This window comes from Hippopotamus amphibius, chromosome 11, assembly GCF_030028045.1.
Source record: "Hippopotamus amphibius kiboko isolate mHipAmp2 chromosome 11, mHipAmp2.hap2, whole genome shotgun sequence".
NCBI lineage: Eukaryota > Metazoa > Chordata > Mammalia > Artiodactyla > Hippopotamidae > Hippopotamus > Hippopotamus amphibius.
In genome coordinates this window covers 63081485-63099388 of record NC_080196.1, presented here as the reverse complement: position 1 = coordinate 63099388, position 17904 = coordinate 63081485, and the positions used below count along the sequence as shown (strand labels likewise).

The following is a 17904-nucleotide window of genomic DNA, read 5'->3' as shown; positions in this document are numbered from 1 at the left end:
TGACGAGTGCTTGGGGTAGGTGAGCAGGTGGGGGGCATTCCCCATAGAGTGACATACAGACGGATGCCACTTCCCATCTTATGGGGCTTGGCACAAGGCACAAGTCTGGCAGAACCTCTGCCTGGTGATCCAGGCCTCCACCCTCCTGCTGTGCTCTGGGAGCTCCTTCCAGAGGCTGAGCTTCTAGAACAGAGTGGCACTGCTTGTACCATCCACATGGGGATGGGGTTATGGTGAACCAGTGACACGGCTTAGCAGTCAGGCAGCTAACCAGCCCCGAACCCGCCCCCGCCCCCGCCCCGCCCACCCCCGATCTCTTCCCCTCGTCATTGTAACGGGACCCTTAGGTCCTCAGCCTAAGCTAACACTGTGGGCAGACAGGGTTCATAGGAAGGTCGTCCTGAAAGTAGTGCAGGAAGGTGAGTGGGCATCACCCAGAAAAAGAGGAGATGACAGACATTGAGAAATGAGCACTCTCGCGAGGAAAGATACTAACAAGGTATCCAGCCCACAAGCAGGGGCGTCTGACAGAACCAGGGGCACCTCTGAAAGCAGACTGGCAATATCAGCTCCACCATTAGGCAAACCCTGATTTTTCCTACTTAATTGCTCTTTTTTAGAAAAAATCGTGGTGAAATCTATATAACATAAAATGCACCAGTTTAGCCATTTTTAAATGGACAATTCAGTGGCATTAAGTGTATTCACGTCGCTGAGCAACCATCGCCACTCTCTGTCTCCAGGACTTTTTCATCATCCCAAACTGAAAAAACAGGAACTCCCCACTTCCCCTCCCCCAGCCCCCAGTACCTGCTATTCTCCTTTCTGTTTCCGTGCATTTGCCTTTCCTTCTGTAAGAGGAATACAATATTTGTCCTTTTGTGTCTGGCTCATTTCACTTAGCATAATGTTCTCAGGGCTCATCCATGTTGTAGCAAGTATCCTTAACTGCTTTGTATCATATTAAAATGATTTAGGGGCCTTCCCTGGCAGTGCAGTGGTTGGGACTGTGCACGTCCACTGCAGAGGGTGCAGGTTCCATCCCTGGTCGGGAAACTAGGATCCTGCGTGCTGCGTGATGTGGCCCAAAAACAAAGACAAACAAACAAACAGCAAAGATTTAAACATTCACAAAAACAAACAGTAACAGCAAAAAAAGAGATACATTTAAAGACAAAATTGTATATTTTTGCAGGCTGTTACCAAAGGGTCTAAATTATTAGTAACATTATTTTTTTTTTAAAAAAAGGAAGGTGACAACAATCCTTATGGAAAGACTCCACAGAAGCAGCAGTGGTAAACTGTCGTTCAGCACCAATAACCTCGACGTTTATCCTGGGGGCAGTACCATGCACTGTTCACAAGTATTTAAAATCATTAGTATGAGGTCCAAGTTTGCCAGTTACAATGATCTCATTTTCTTCAAATTAAGATAGTGAATGTTACGTAAAGTTCATGATCCTCTTTCGTTTCCATAACTGTTTCAAGGTGGAATGGAGAACATCAGGCAGCACACCTTTACCCTGGCTCAGTACACCTACACTGCCCTGTCCGCCCTCCAGTACCCTAATGGAGCCCCCGTCGTGCAGATTTACAGCGACTCTGAGTTCAGCAGCCCAGAGGTGCAGGGTCCGGTCATCAGCTTCAACGTGCTTGATGACAGTGGGAACATCATTGGTTACTCCCAGGTGGGTTTTCTTTTCATCTTGCTGAGCTGTTCACAACAGAATCACCCTTGTCTGGAATTCTGCAGCCTTTCTGAGCCCTGAAATTTGCAGTCAAGGCTTCTGGGCCCTTGCAATAGCCATAACAAATCCTGTGCACTGTGGGAGAGGTCACTGGTCCTTCCTCAGAAGCTCTTTACTGTTGTTCTAACAAGCACGGCTATTTAGTTCTTCAGCCACAGGTGGTCCACTTCAAATGGGGAGAGAGAGGCTGAGTCTCTGATAGCAGCGGCAGGGGACAGCTGATAGCTTGCCAGCAAGGGAAGACACCCTAGAATAGTGTAGACAGAAAACAGCCTGTCTGATGTCATTTCACGTACATGCAGCTTGATAGTTACACAAAATCCTGGGCCTCTTACCAGCATTTGTTTGCACGTTGCTTGGAACTCATAACTCTTTTTTTTTAAATGACAAGTAGAAATGATGTCCTTAGTAGCACAAAGCCCTTATTTCTGCCATACTTCATCCATATTGGGAGTTCAAAGGATTTGGTAGGTTGGTTATAAAATAGTTTCTGTAGCTATACCCTTTGTGTGTATTTTCCCATGAAAACACTGCAGGTTTGGGAACTGCTTGGATCCTTGCCACAGTTGAGTAAGCTGGTCACTGACCAGTACATTAAAAAATCTAGAGTCACACCGAGCACTCAGACGTGGCAGTAGGTGGTCAGCATCTGGGATGCCACAGACTGGGCGTGGGCAGCCCAAGGCCCTTCTCAGAGCCTGGGTTGCTAGAACTGCTGTGAGGAGCCGATGTGATCATCACATAAGTTTGGAAGATAATGCTTATCGTCCCTTGAAAGCCACTGTCTCCATACACCTTTGTTAAACCCAGAATTTCTCGAACAAAATCCATTTCTCAAGGAATCCTATCCACACTTCTGAATAGCCATGAACTTCCTGAGAAACAGACTTGAGAAACATTCTCTGGGGGAATGTTCATTTTCACTGGTGTCCAAGGGCCAACACTCTACAGCCATAAGTTGTCTCTTGGGTGAGTTGACCGTGAAGACCCCAGCCACCCCCCACCCAACTGCCCCTCACTTACACAGCAGTAGAAGCAGCCCAACACCACTCAGAAGCAGGCAACTTCAAATGCTTTTGAGGGGTGGTGGAAAATGCATCGGGGCCAAAGGTTTGCCTTCTCAATTATGTTATTCTAGGAAATTGGTTCAATAAGTTTCATTCTTGAACCTAAAATACGTTTATATTCTTTGAGGGGTGTGGAGGAGGGCAGGCAGGTGACCACGCAGTGCACTGTGGCAGGCATGTTACTGAACTCAGGTTGGGCTTCTCACCACTCAAAGCCAATAATTGAAGGGCAAATGTCAGTAGAAAGGAAAGGTGCTTTATTCAGAAAAGCCGGCAACCTGGAGAGAAAGTGGACTCATGTCGGGAAACCAACTCTGAAGATTCTGCTCGGCCATGACAATTTTTAAAGGGCAAAAGGGAAAACAGACTCAGTTAATCATTAGGTAAGAGATCAGATTCTTCCTCATTTTTCTATTGCGTGCGGACACACTGACTTCTGATCTTCCCCTGAATACTGTGTTACCCGCATGGTCCTCCTGCAATTGGATGTCCTCTTGCCCCTGTTGTCCGTCTGCAAATTTGCTAATGGGGAAGCTGGGGTAGGGAGTCAGTCATTCTTTAACAACTTAATTCCTCATTCTTACTCCTTTTAATCCAGGAAAGGAATCAACCGGTTAAGCAAGGCATTGTGTACATTCAGTGAAGTCCAGAGTTGGGTTAAATGTTACCTGGTGATCTCATTTTTATAATTAAGGTCTGAGGAAAACAGAAATGAACAAACAGAAAAGGAGCAAGAGAGCTGCTTACAAATCCCCGCTATCAGACGTCATATCATTTCTATGGGAATAGGGGTGAAGGTCCATCTTCTCTAAAAGCTTCATGCTGAGAGCGGGTGTCGGGGTCTTAGAGTGAAAGATGTCGACACGGGTCTGTAGAATCTCTTTGCTGACAATTTTAGTTGCCCACTTCCATATATGGGCAGAGCAAGCTAGGTATTCTAATGCCCACAAAGATATAGATTATTATAAGCAATAGTGTTAATCCCATTCTTTCATCAGACACTGAGTCTGTGACTCTACTGTCCTAGTCATTAACGGCTCGAGCCTGTTCTTTTGGGACTCTGGGAGGCCTGAGAGACTTCAGCTTTTCTACAGACAAGAGGCAGGGGACGTAGAGGGGCCTTTGTACTTGGCGGGGTGGGGTGGGCCCACAGGTTCTGTTTGGTTCAAGTGACAGTGGAAGACGTGCCCCCCCATTTGCCCAGAGAAGCCTCAAAGAGGAAGACCCCCCTTCCCCCCAGGGAGAGACCTATCTGGGTGCCTGGCTGACTTGACCAGGACCCTCATTCCCCAAGGCATCATACAGGATGAGTTTCTCCCTCTGTGCGTTTGTAATGGAAGCTCATCCTGTGAGTGGAGGCTGTGGCTGAGGCATGGCTAGCTGTGCTGGCTCAGGGGCATCCTAGGTTTTCCTGGGCTGCTTCACATGTGGGAATCCTACAGGGATTTGGGGGGCCTTTGGGAAGATCAGATGGCGTCAGGGCTGGCTCTGGCTGTCTCTTTTTCAAGGGATGTGTAAAAGAATTGAGCCTCCTATGAGAAGCTTTTGGGTTCCTGTTTTTGGTATCCAGTCCTCCGAATTTCATTCTCCCCTCTGTTGGAAGTCAGTCTACGCAGTGGTTAAGAGGGTCAGATTTGGATGCCTCTTGCTGGCTCTGTGAGCTTGGGCGAGTTAATGTCAGCTCCCCAAGTCTCAGTGAAATGGGGGCAACAGTGTTCCCTGCAGATGGGTTGTCATGAGGGTTAAACGAGTTACAGTACACAGCCTCTTAGCGCCGAGCTGGTGTGAAGCAAGTGCTGCATTGCACTGGGTTCAGGCCAGTGCATCCTCCCAGGATGCAGCGCTCATCCTGCCGCAGCAGCCAGCTCCTTCACCTGGCTGGGCACCGCCCGAGCCTGGGTGGGATTCCGAAGGTCTCAGGGTGAGAGGAGATGAAGTTGTGGTGAGAAATTAGGATGAAGGGTAAATGTGGCGCAAACAGCCTCTTCCACCCACATGCCCTTCTAGGTGGGGTCCCTGTCTCTTCCTCTTGAATCTTGGTGGGTCTGTGACTCACTCATAACCACCAGGATGCCGCAGAAGGTGACACTGCTTTGGAGGCTAGGTCAGAGAGGCCATGCAGCGGCAGCACTGCTCTCTGGGCATTCACGTTTGGAGCCTCGAGTTACTGTGTAAGGAGTTTCAGCCTGAGCGGCTAGGCTGTGAGGACCCAAAAGCAGGCGTGCTGGTGAGCCTCCTGCGTTGAGCCCTCCTGGCTTGGAGGCCAGGCACATACATGAGAAACTGAGTCTCCAGGTGATTCCTACCCCAGGCGTCAGGTGGCTCCCAGCCTTCTAGTCTTCCCAGCCAAGACAAGCCATCTCCTCGGGGCCCTTTCTGAATTACTGAGCCCCTGTAGCTGTGAGCACAATAAGATGGGTATTGTTTTATGCCACCAAGTTTGGGCGGCTTGTTTCGTGGCCGTGGTAGCTGGAATAGGGAACATGGGGTGGATGGAGGAGAAGGATGGATGTGGGAGACTTCTAATTCAGCTTGGCGGGAGTTTGGGCCGGGGGTCAGGGGCTTTGCTAGGGGCTGCCCCTTGAATGGAGGGACACCTGACCCTGGAGGTGGTGTTGGCCAGACCCAGTGGTGCTGCCAGGTCTCACCTTGGAGAGCAGAGAACTCCTGGATTTCATCAGCAGAGATGGCTTCTTCTCACTCTGACAGTCCAGGGGAGACGGCTAAAGTGAAATCAGAGTGGTCTCCACAAGCGTGTGTGGGAAGTACCGCCTCTGTGCCTGCCCAGCAGGGAGGCCAGGCTGACGGTGTGGTGACCTGTGTCTGCAGAGGGTTCCAGCTCCTCATGCTTCTGGTCCCCACCGTGTACTTCCCAGGGAGAAAAATTTCAGAGGCTTCCTCAGCTGGGCAAGATGTGTTTGTTTCCTTGAATGCAATTAGAGGACTCTCCCGAATTTAGCCTGAGTCACCAGGGCTGAGGACTGTCACTGGGCCCCCAGGCCCTTAGGGGAATGGAGTCCTGGACCCACAAACAGAGAAGCTGGGATAAACATCCCTCATGCCAGCTCACCTTTGAGCCTTGTGACTGCAAATCACCTGTCCAGCTTCCAGGGGACAGGAAAGAGCCTTGGAACTTCTGGATTGAATGGCAAAGTCTGAAATATTATGAAAAGCAAGTTGATAACACACAGTGTCAATACAGTGATGTTTGTAGTCTGGGCTGGGAGCCCAGGCAGGGCTGCTCTGGGTGGTAGCTCTGCTAAGGCCTGCTCTGGGCTCCACCCTGTGGTGGAGAACGCCAAGGAGCTGCCCCACGTCCCGTCCTAGCCGCACTCAGATTTTATTCTTGTGAATCTCACTTGAAACTTGTGGGGCCTTTTTTTCAAAAATTAATTTGTTAAAATTTTTTTAACAATCGAGATGCAGTTGATGTATAACCTTGTATTAGTTTTGGGTATACAGTGCAAGGATTTGATATGTGCATGTATTGCAAAATGATGTATTTAGTTAACATCCATCACCACACACAGTTACAAAGTTTTTCTTGTGACGACAACTTTTAAGATTTACTCTCTTAGCAACTTTCAAATATACAATACAGTATTGCTAACTATAGTTACCACGCTATACCTTACATCCCCAGGACTTATAACTAGAAGTTGTATCTCTTGACCACCGTCACCCCACCTCCCATCCCCTGCCTCTGGCAACCACCGATCTGTTCTCAGTATCTATAAGTTTTGATTTGATTCCACATATAAGTGAGATCATACAGTATTTGTCTTTGACTTATTTCTTCACATATGACTTAGCATATTTCATTACAACTGAGTATAATGCCCCCAAGGTCCATCCATATTGTCACAAATGGCAGGATTTCCTATTTATAGCTGAATAATATTTCATTGTGTATTTATATACGTTACATTTTCTTTATCCATTCATCTTTTGATGGATACATAGGTTGTTTCCATGTCTTGGCTATTGCAAATACTGCAGTGAACGTGGGGGTACAGATCTCTTTTCAAAACAGTGATTTCATTTCCTTCAGATAGATACCCAGAATTGGAATTGCTGGATCATAGGTCTATTTTAAATTTTTTGAGGAGCCTCCATACTGTTTTCCATAGTTGCTGCACCAGTTTACATTCCCACTGACAGTGCATAAATGTTTCCTTTTCCCCACACCCTCTCCGACTCTTGTTGTTTGTTGTCTTTCTGATAATAGCCATTTTGACAGGTGTGATATTAGATGCTGGATATCAGATATTTGAGAGCTGACATCTCATTGTGGTTTTGACTTGCATTTACTGAATAATTAGTGATGTTGAGCACCTTTTCATCTACCTGTTGGCCATTGGTATGTCTTCTTTGGAAAAATGTCCATACGGATTTTCTGCTCATTAAAAAAAATCAGATTGTTTGTTTTACATGTGAGCTCTTAACTTGGAATTTGGTGTGAATTTGGTATTTTTCACTTTTCTCAGGCATATAACCTATTACCAAACTGGATGAACTTTTACTTATCAGTAACATTTTATAAAATGTGTTTGGTAAACCCATAATAGATCATGGCGCTTTAGAGCAAAATTCCAAGCTTATATTTTTGTTTTATTGATAGGAAAGAGAGGTGCAAATATCAATGTGAAATTCTTTCCCAGGCAATCAGAGTAAAACTAGACATTCCTAACACTGGTTTCGTGTCATATATTAAACCTGCAGGTGGATAAAATGGCCAGTCTTCACAACATCCATGTGCGAACTGGCTGCTTCTGTAACACTGGGGCCTGCCAGAGGCACCTGGGAATAAGCGACGAAATGGTCAAGAAGCATCTTCAGGTTGGTACTGGACCCTGTGGCCCAAACGCCGGCCAGCAAGACCTAATGGCGATGCCTCCAACTTCACCGGAGGCTAATTGTGTGTCTGGGGTCAGGGCTGGATCTGTGGGTTCATATATCTGAACCCACCCTGTGAATGTGTAAAGAAAAAGGGGTCAACAAAAATAGAAGACACTTCAAGATAGTATCTCCATGGCAGTCATTTTTTAGTTTGAGGGCAAAAATTTAAAGGCAGAAGAGGGCTTTTTTTTTTTTTTCTTCCCAGAAGAGGGCTTTTAACAGCAGACAAGTGAATGGGAAAGTGTCTCATACATGCAGGGGACCCTCAGCTAGTTCAGTCCTGCCAGAGTGAAATCTCCAAGCTAGAGGTCGCTCGTGTCTGGGCTGGGTGAGGAGAGGAGCTCTTCCAGGGGGCAGTCTGCATTTCTCAGGTCCCCTCCCTTCCTGCTGCTTCCTGAGCTGAGGTTTGTCCCTTCAAGGTACAGCCTGTTTTGAACCATTTCATAAGAATAGTTTGAGTGGCAGAGAGCCCTTATTTATATCAGAATAGTTTCTAAGTTGTTTCTTTTAGTTGCCCCTAAATATTGAATATATTAAATCCCAACCAACTGTGAAAAGTGTTTTATTTAAAGAGAGAGAAGGGGGTACTTCCCTGGCAGTCCAGTGGTTAAGACTCTGCGCTTCCACTGCAGGGGGCGTGGGTTTGATCCCTGGTTGGAGACTTAAGATCCCGCATGCCGCATGGTGCAGTTAAAAAAAATAAAATAAATAAAAAGAGAGAGAGGGGGAGTCTCAGAACACAAATGAATGCAGCTCCAGATATGATGTTGATCCTGTGGAATGCCGTGGCCCCGTCTCTTTGGGTGACTGACTTGGGTTCAGCTCTTGGTGGGGTAGGCAGCTGGAGTCGCGACCAACACTGGGCAGCCAGCCTTGGAGAGCCTTGGGGACCTCTCGCCGTTCTTTCCCCACCTCCCGGCCAGGCATTCACGCTGCCTTTGGCTTTCATCGTGGCCTTGGGCCGGTCATTCACAGGGACAGCATCTCTGTCTTGCCCTTTTGTCAAAGGGTAGTTGTCAGGGATACAGGCCTCCCTTTGGTTCTTTTTTTTTTTTTTTTGGAATTCACATTTTACATTTAAAAAAAATATATATTTATTTATTTATTGGCTGTGTTGGGTCTTTGTTGCTGCACATGGGCTTTCTCTAGTTGCGGTGAGCAGGGGCTAGTCTTCATTGTGGTGCATGGCCTTCTCATTGCGGTGGCTTCTCATTGCCGTGGCTTCTTGTTGCGGAGCACAGACTCTAGGCGCTAGGGCTTCAGTAGTTGTGGCACATGGGCTCAATAGTTGTGGCTCATGGGTTCTAGAGCACAGGCTCAGTAATTGTGGCACACAGGCTTAGTTGCTCCACGGCAGGTGGGATCTTCCTGGAGCAGGGATCGAACCCATGCCCCCTGCATTGACAGGTGGATTCTTAACCACTGCGTCATCTAGGAAGTCCCCTCCCTTTGGTTCTGAGAGAGGCTAAAAGGTATGGTCAGCAGGTGCTCCTCTCACTGATGCCCTAGGTAGACCAAGGAGCTGATCCATCTGTGCTTCTGAAACTTTTGTCTGTCTTTTGACACCTCTGCGGGTCAGCACTGTGTGCGTTACTCTGGTAAATGCTTTCCATGAATGATTTCTTTTAAACTTTAAAAAAATTTATTTATTTATTTATGTATGTATGTATGTATGTATGTATGTATTTATGTATTTATTTATATTGAAGTACAGTTGATTTACAGTATTGTGTCTTTTAAACTTTTTAATGTCCCCTTGAGATTGGTATTGACCCCAATTTACAGTTGAGCAAAGTGACATCCAGAGACTAATTCCCTGTGCTTGTGGAACTAAGACTCAGGCACATAGCTCATAGTAGTGTTGCAGTCCTTTTTTTTCTGGATTAATTTTATCTTATAAAATTAACAAAGATTGTTTTACAAAATGGTTTGCACTTTATCCACAAGCAATGAGTCACTCTGGCTGACTTAATGCCTTTTATCCGAGGCTGGTCATGTCTGCGGAGATGATGTGGACCTCATAGATGGGCAGCCGACGGGATCTGTGAGGATTTCATTTGGATACATGTCTACACATGAGGATGCCCAGGCCTTTCTCAGGTTCATCATAGCAACCCGACTGCGCCCGTCTCATGGCCAGCCTCTCCCTCTGGCCACCCCTAGGGAGGCTGGAGCCCCGCCAGCAGAGAGCGAGCCTCAGAACACCGAGCCTGCCACCAGGACCAGACATAGCCCCTCACCTCAGCAAGATGCTTCCCTGGACTACAGGGTTTGGAACAACTCACCCACCACTGTGGATGCTGTGGGTTTGTGCCCACCTCTGCTGGAGATCACGGGAACCCAGCGGACCCCTTCAGAGGACGCTCCAGGCATCCCGGACGGGGGCCTTGGGTCGCATGTCGTCACCAACCTTTACCTCTACCCGATCAAATCCTGTGCCGCCTTTGAGGTAAGGGGTTTAGTGGCAGCTAAAGAGGTTGCTTCTTTTTTGTTGTCTTTATAATGTTTTTTGATAAAGCAAAGAACAAAGTTCAGGAAGTGAAGGAAAGCATGTAGAAAATCAAAATCATAGTAGCCACTCTCATTCTGCCTTTCTTGGTTTGGGCCGACTTTTGACCATGGCTCTGCCTACGGAGACCCCTGAGAGGACCCTGTTTCTGGGTGTGACCACTAGTTACTGTTGATAGTTATGGATGTAACTTTCGCTGAATGCATGTGTGCTGGCTCCCTGCTGAAGCATCGTACATGCTTTGTCTTATTTGATCCTCAAAACAATAATATAAGGGCTTCCCTGGTAGCACAGCGGTTAAGAATCCGCCTGCCAATGCAGGGCACACGGGTTCAATCTCTGGGCCGGGAAGATCCCACATGCTGCGGAGCAACTAAGCCCGTGCACCACAATGACTGAGCCTGCGCTCTAGAGCCCACGAGCCACAACTAATGAGCCCATGTGCCGCAGCTACTGAAGCCCATGCACCATTCATCTTGGTCTTCTATCCATAGCCATGATTTCCCATAATACCTCCAGTACCAATCCAACACCATAGGGTTTATTTAGCCAGTCCCCCTTTCCGCACTTGTAAATCCTGTGAGAAACCTGGCTCCCACTGTCCTCAATGAATACTTACTTGCCCAACTCCTTCCGTAATCCAAAGCCCAGCTGCACCAGCTGAAAGCTCACCGCTCACATGCCAACACAGACACACTGGCTGAAAGCTTGGCCCAGACAAAGAGGAAGAAGGAAGGAGGAAGCCAGTAAATTAAATGTTTAGGTGACAAATCAAAGGATAGAAAATGCAGACATGTTCCAACAAAGGGGTGTGAGGGGCTGCGAAGGGTCTGAGACTTTGCCTTCCTTGCAAGCTCACAAGCCAGCCTGCTGCCGTTTCATGGATGCTGACAAAAGACATGAGATTCCTGGGGCAGAGATAAAGGACTTACTCACATCCTAGCATGCAACGTGAGCTTCATGGTATGTTACTTCTTTTTGCCCTGCAAGTCCCAAGAAGGGGTCCAAAGGGGCCCAGGTGGATGCTGTGCTCAGATTCAGGAACCTCTAACTCAGGAAACCTGACTCTTTCATAATAGGATGCCAGCCAACCTATGTAATCTTCAATCAGGGAGGAGCCATTATCTTTATAATATTGGTTTGTGAGCAATCTTGCCCTCTGCTCCAGAGGGTTGTAGAACTGTTCACTATACAAACACCTTTGAAAAGATAGTCTGGAACAAAAGGGCAGTTAGTGCTTCTGCTTGTTAAAACAGGCGTGTAGAAATTAGCGATCCGTGATGAAATGCCTCCCAATAGTAGATGGTCTTCTAAAAAGTTATCTGTAATTCAAAGCATGTTTTCCAATAGAAACAATGGTTTAATGGTGGTTTCTGGGCTTAGCTACAATTATATAGACTCTAATATTGCTGAACTTGAGTGCTGTACTAGCAGGAGCAGCCATAGTCTATGGGAGAGGTTATCTGATACACAAAACAAGTGAAGGACAGAAGTAAAGGGATTAACATCTGTGGATCATCTGATATATTTCAGTTGCTTTACATTTTATATGTTTCAGTTTTCACTCAATCCTATGAGAAACAATAATAATGTCCATTTTACACATGCAAAGGCAAGGCTCAGGAAGGTTAGTTGTCCAAAGCTAATAAATAAATGGCTGAGGTGAGATTTAAGCCCAGGTTTGTCAGTCCTCAAAGTGCCCTCCCCACCCCAGCCCCACTGCACCACATTTTTGCTTCTTGGATACAGGGCTCGCCTTGCTTGAGGTGCAGTTTACCTTGACATTCTTTCTCCTCGAGTTCTGCACGCTCCCTCTGGGGCCCGCAGCTCCTCTCCTTCACTTTCCCTGATGCCTCGTCTTCCCTCAGGTCCCTCCCAGCAGGACCCACCCCAAATTCCTTTCTTCATTTCCTCAATTGAAGTTTTCAGATTCCTTTGAGATTTGGATCTCAGGAAAACAACGGGATGGAATTGATTCACGCTTATTGTGAGAATGTTGTTCTCTTAATCATGATACTATTTCAAAAGCACTGTTGGCCTCCACCCTTCTTTAATAGACAGCTGGCTCTGGAAGAGCCCTCCTGGATGGGACTTCTGCACATGCTGTGCTGTAAGCAGCTGGTGTGGACAAAATGCCTGCAAAGACCTGGTCCCACGTTCCTTAAATCTCATTAGTTTCCCCCTAATGTTCTTTTTCTGTGCTGGGTCCCATCCAGGACACCAGATTACCTTTAGCTCTTGTGTCTCCTTAGGCTTCCTTGGGCAGTACCAGTTTCTTAGACTTTCCTTGTTTTCCTTGATAGATTTGAGGAATACTGGTTAAGTATTTTTTAGAATATCCATCAGTTTGGATTTGTCTGATGTCTTTCTGAGGATTAGACTGGGATTTTGGGTTTTTTGGGAGGAGGACCACAGAGATAAAGTGCTGTTCTGATCATATCATATCAGGGTACGTACTGTCAACACAGCTTATCACTACTGTTGTTAACCTGGGTCCCTTAGTCACTGTAAACTTTTCACTGTAAAGTTTCCTCTCCACCCATTCCCATACTGTACTCTTTAGAAGCAAGTCACTAAGTGTAGCCCACACTTAAGTGGTAGGGAGATATGCTCTATCATCTTGAGGGGGGAACATCTACATCAATTATTTGGTATTTTTCTATATGAGAGATTTGACTTTCCCATCTATTTATTTAACCATTTCTTTAAATCAGTATGGACTCATGGGTATGTATTTTATACTTTGGGTTATACTCCAATATTACATTATTATTATTGTTCCAATTTTTCCAGTTTTTCCCATCAGGCATGGTTTCGATTGACTCCTACATCCCTTTGACATACCTCCATCATTTTGTTTTTTGAGCACTTCCTTACTTTTCTAGCACTACAAGGTACTCCTGACTCATCTTGTATATTTCCTGACCCAGCCCTAGAATAAACCGTTTCCCCAAGAAGTCCTGGTTCTTTTTATTGGAGAATGGTATTAAATGCAAGATCTGGGCCCTGGGCATAATTTGTATTTTAATTCTGTAGAAATATGAAAAATGGAGGAAAACTTACACACTTAAAGTGGGTCAGCTAGTGACCATTCTAGTGTAGCCACAATTTGTGCAAGAAATGTCTGTAGTACCAGGATATGCCTGTTCAGGCATCCACCACTGTGGAAGGACACAGAAGGCAGGAGCAGTGGAGGCCTGTGGGGAGGGGAGCGGGACACAGGGTGGGGCCGAGACCCACGTACACCCTCTGTGCACACACATTACCTACTTAAAAAGCAGCTTGCGGTGGAGGAGGATGGAAACTGGAGGGTGAATGGAAGGTATCTTGATCCCACAGTCCCCTTTGCATTGTCTTCTTTGTTTTATTTCCTTCTCTTCCTCCCGTTCTTCCTTCAAGAGTCTATGCTAAATTCCTGAAGCCCCCCATGCATTTGTGCAGCCCTGTGCAAAAAATTCAAGATCATTTTTGAGGAGCCCAGGCTTAAAGTACACTGACCTTTGTGTTTAGGTGACCAGGTGGCCGGTGGGAAATCAAGGGCTGCTGTACGACCGGAGCTGGATGGTTGTGAATCACAACGGCATTTGCATGAGTCAGAAGCAGGAGCCGCGGCTCTGCCTGGTCCAGCCCTTCATAGACCTGCAGCAACGCATCATGGTCATCAAGGCCCAAGGTCTGAAAACTGGGTTCATTTTTACCAAGCAGCTGTCAAGAGTAGCTTTTATTCTCGTAGGAAAGTAAAATCTTGGTTTTTCCTCTACCAAATATTAAAATAGTCCAAAAGGAAGTGAAGTGATGTCTAGAAGAGACAACAGAAAGTTGGTTCCTCTTGTGTTTTGGGGACTTTGGGGTGGGGGCAGATTTCTGGGAAGAGATAAAGATCTGACAGGCCAATCAGAAAGTAAAGAGGTATAGCTATTGAAATTATGTGTTGTCTTTTTACTTGACTTCCTTTTAATTCTTTCACTCATCATATGTCCTGTAAGCTTTAATTCTGCCTTATGGATTTTTATTATGAACTGTCTAACACATATAATCGCGTAGACCAGCTCTGTCCGGGACGCCTATGTGATGATGGAAATGTCCAACAGCTACATTGTCCAGTTTGGTAGCCACCAGTCAGACGTGGCTACTGAGTACATGAAAGGTGACGAGCAGGACACTGCCACTACATTTTAGACTTTATTTAATTCTAAATAAGTTAAATGATCAAATGTGGCTGCGAGTATTGGACAACACAAGTGTAGAGAATAACATAATACGCACTTAGAGCATCCAGTTTTAACAAACCTTAACATTCGGCTACATTTGCTTCAATTTCTCCTACTCCTCTCTCTCCTCCTCCCCACTTTTCTCCCCTCCTACTACTCCCCTCCTTTCTCCTTTCTCCACTTCCTCTTCATTCTCCTCCTTCTTTTGAGAAATAAAACATCACAGATATAGCTGAAATTCCCTATGTACTTCTCCTTGGTCTCACTCCTCCTTCCGCACCCCACTTACCATTTATACAATATTCCAATTTCCCTCATAACTTATACCTGCACTTATGTGCAGGTATTTCCATTTATTCAGTGATTGTGTTTCTTGGCTGCAGGTGTTCTAGTCTGTTCAAGTGGTTTATCTTATCTTGAACCAATAAGCCAATGTTTTTACTATTAGAACTATGGAATGAACCTTGATATCCATTAGGGCATGTCCTTCTATCTCATGCTTCCAAACTGTCTTGGCTGTTCTTGGCTTTTTGTTCCCTGTATGAATATTAACAGATGCACAGATTTGTGTGGTCACTCTCATCATCAAGATACAAAACAGTTCCATCATCCCAGAAAACTGTCTCATGCTATCCCTTTGTAGTCCCTCTTCTCCCCACCCTTAACACCTGGCAATCAGAGATCTGTTCTCTATCACTATAGTTTTCTTTTGAGAATGTTATATAAATAGAATCTGATAACATATGACCTTTTGATATTGGCTTCTTTTACTCAGCATGACGCCTTTACGTCCCATCTAAGTTATTGCATGAATCAGTAGTTTATTCTCTCTTACTGTAGAGCAGTGTTCCATGGTATGGTGTGCTAGAGTGTGTTCACCCATTCATCTGTTGAAGGACATCATCTGGGTTGTTTCCAGTTCTGAGCAATTGTGAATAGAACTGCTCTAAACATTCATGTGCAGGTTTTTGGGTGATCAAAAGTTTTCATTTCTCTAGAACAGATACTAGGGGTTGATTGCTGGGTCATATGGTAAGGGTATGTTTACCTTTAAAAGAAACTGCCAAACCATTTTCTAGAATGACTATCATTTTTCATTCCCACCAGCAATGTATGAGATTTCCAGTTGCTCCACATCCTGCCAGCTTTTAGTGTTGTCAGTATTTTTTGTTTTATTTATTTTGATAGGTGTGTAATGCCATCGCATCGTGATTTTTTTTTTTTCGGCCATGCTATGCGGCTTGCGGGATCTCAATTTCCTGACCAGGGGTTGAACCTGGGCCATGGCAGTGAAAGCCCAGGATCCTAACCACTAGGCTACCAGGGAACTCCCCATCTCATGATTTTAATTTGCGCTTCCCTACTGGCTATTGATGTTAAGCATCTTTTCATGTCCTTACTTGCTCTCTTTATATCCATTTTGACCCATGGATTATAGAAGTGTGTTAATTTCTATATATTTGTAGATGTTCTTATTTTCATTTTCTGCTATTGGTTTTTACTTTAATTCCATTAAACTCTCCAAAAGAGAGAACATACTTTGTAGATTTTAAATTCATTAAAATTTGGTAAGGTTTGGTTTATGACCAAGGATATGATTTCCTGCCATGAGTGTTCCATGTACACTTGAAAACAATGTGTATTCTTTTGTTGGGTGGAGTGGTCTGTAGATGTCAGTTCTGTCCAGTTGGTTGATGGTATTGCTGTTTTTCTACATACTCGCTGAATTTTTATGTACTTGCTACTATTTCTGTTGATCACTGAAAGAGGAGTGTTGAAGTCCCCACCTGTAATTGTGGATTTGTCTATTTTCCCCTTAGTTCTGTTAGTTTTTGCTTCACTTAGTATTATTATGTCTTCTTGATGAATTGTTCCCTCTCTCAGTAATGTTCCTCTTTATACATGGTAATACATGGTTTCTTCCTTGTCCCAAAATCTGAAGTGTGAAATTCTTTGTCTGATATGAATATAGCCAGTTGGGTCTCTTTTGGTTAGTGTTTGCAAGGGGTATCATTTTCCACCGTTTTATTTATTTCTTCTAGCTTTATCGATATTTATTTAACATCCCATAAAATGTATCCATTTAAAGTGTACCATTTAAAGTGTCCCATTCATTGATTTTTTTTGTATATTCACAAGGTTGTACAACCATCACCGCAATCACTTTTAGAACATTTTCATCACCTTACAAGAAAAACCCCATACCCATTAGCAGTCCCTCTCCATTTGTAACCTCATCCCCAGCCCCTGGCAACTAGTCATCTACTTTCTGTTTCTGTGGATTTGCCTATTTTGGATATTTCATATAAATGGAATCATACAATATATGACTGACTTATTTCACGTTGTGTAATGTTTTAAGGGTCATCCATATTGTCAAATAATATTTCATTGTATAGATATACCATTGTTTTATCCATTCATCAGTTGATAGATATTTAGATTGTTTCCACCTGTGGTTATTATGCATAATGCTGCTGTGAACACCTGTATATAAACTTTTGTGTGGACATACATTTTTGATTCTGTTGGATATATACCTAGGGGTGCAATTTCTGGGTCATATGGTAACTCTGTGTTTAGCATTTCCAAAGTGGCTCCATCACCATTTTACATTCCTACCAACAACATACAAAGTTTTTAATTTCTCCACATCCTCCCCAATACTTGTTATTTTCTGTTGTTTTTTAATAGCCATCCTAATGGATGTGTAGTGGTACCTCATGTGGTTTTGATTTGCATTTCCCTAATGACTAATGATGTTGACCATCTTTTTCATGTGTTTATTGGCCATTTGTATATCTTCTTCAGAAAAATATGTACTTAAATTCTTTGCTTACTTATTTTTAAATTATTGAGTTGTAAGAATTCTTCATATATTTCAAATATAAATTCCTTTTCAGATCTGACTTGCAAATATTTTCTGCCATTGTGTAGACTGCCTTTTCATTTTCTTTATGGCTTCATTTTATATTTAATCTGCCTATTTCATATTTAAAATGAGTTTCTTGTTTCCAGCATACAGTTGGCTTATGCTTTTTTGTCCATTCTGACAATCTCTGTTATTTTCATTGGTGTGTCCTATTGGGATTTTTGCTTGCAAAAATTACATATTTTGTAATCATATATTTGTAATCATACTTTGTTTATAATATAAATTAAATTTCAGGAGAATTTATGTCAGATAATATTGAGTCCTCTATATATAAATAGTATCTCTTTCCATCAAGACTTCTTTGCTCCAAAGTTTTAATATTTGCCAGAAAAATTTTGCACACTTTTTGCTTTATAATTTTTTTTATAATTGTTTATTGAAGTATTTTGAGTGCTATCGTTTTTCTATTAAATGTTTCAATTGGCTATTTACGTAGTATAGAAACACCATTGATTTTTGTATGTCACTGTTTTACCCAGTACTTTTTCTGAATTCCTGTTAGTTTTATTAGTTGGTCTAAAGATTTTCTTTGTTG

General features: G+C 44.2%; 1 protein-coding gene across 3 annotated transcripts in view; it reads left to right on the top strand.

The window, feature by feature from the left end:
* MOCOS (molybdenum cofactor sulfurase) overlaps positions 1 to 17904 on the top strand; it is a 51947-nt gene that overhangs the window by 14475 nt on the left and 19568 nt on the right. For all 3 annotated transcript variants that reach the window (XM_057700681.1, XM_057700682.1, XM_057700683.1), the window contains 4 exons: positions 1489 to 1688; positions 7538 to 7654; positions 9702 to 10163; positions 13734 to 13896. In XM_057700681.1, the coding sequence (XP_057556664.1) occupies positions 1489 to 1688; positions 7538 to 7654; positions 9702 to 10163; positions 13734 to 13896 (942 nt within the window). The remainder of the gene's footprint in view (positions 1 to 1488; positions 1689 to 7537; positions 7655 to 9701; positions 10164 to 13733; positions 13897 to 17904) is intronic.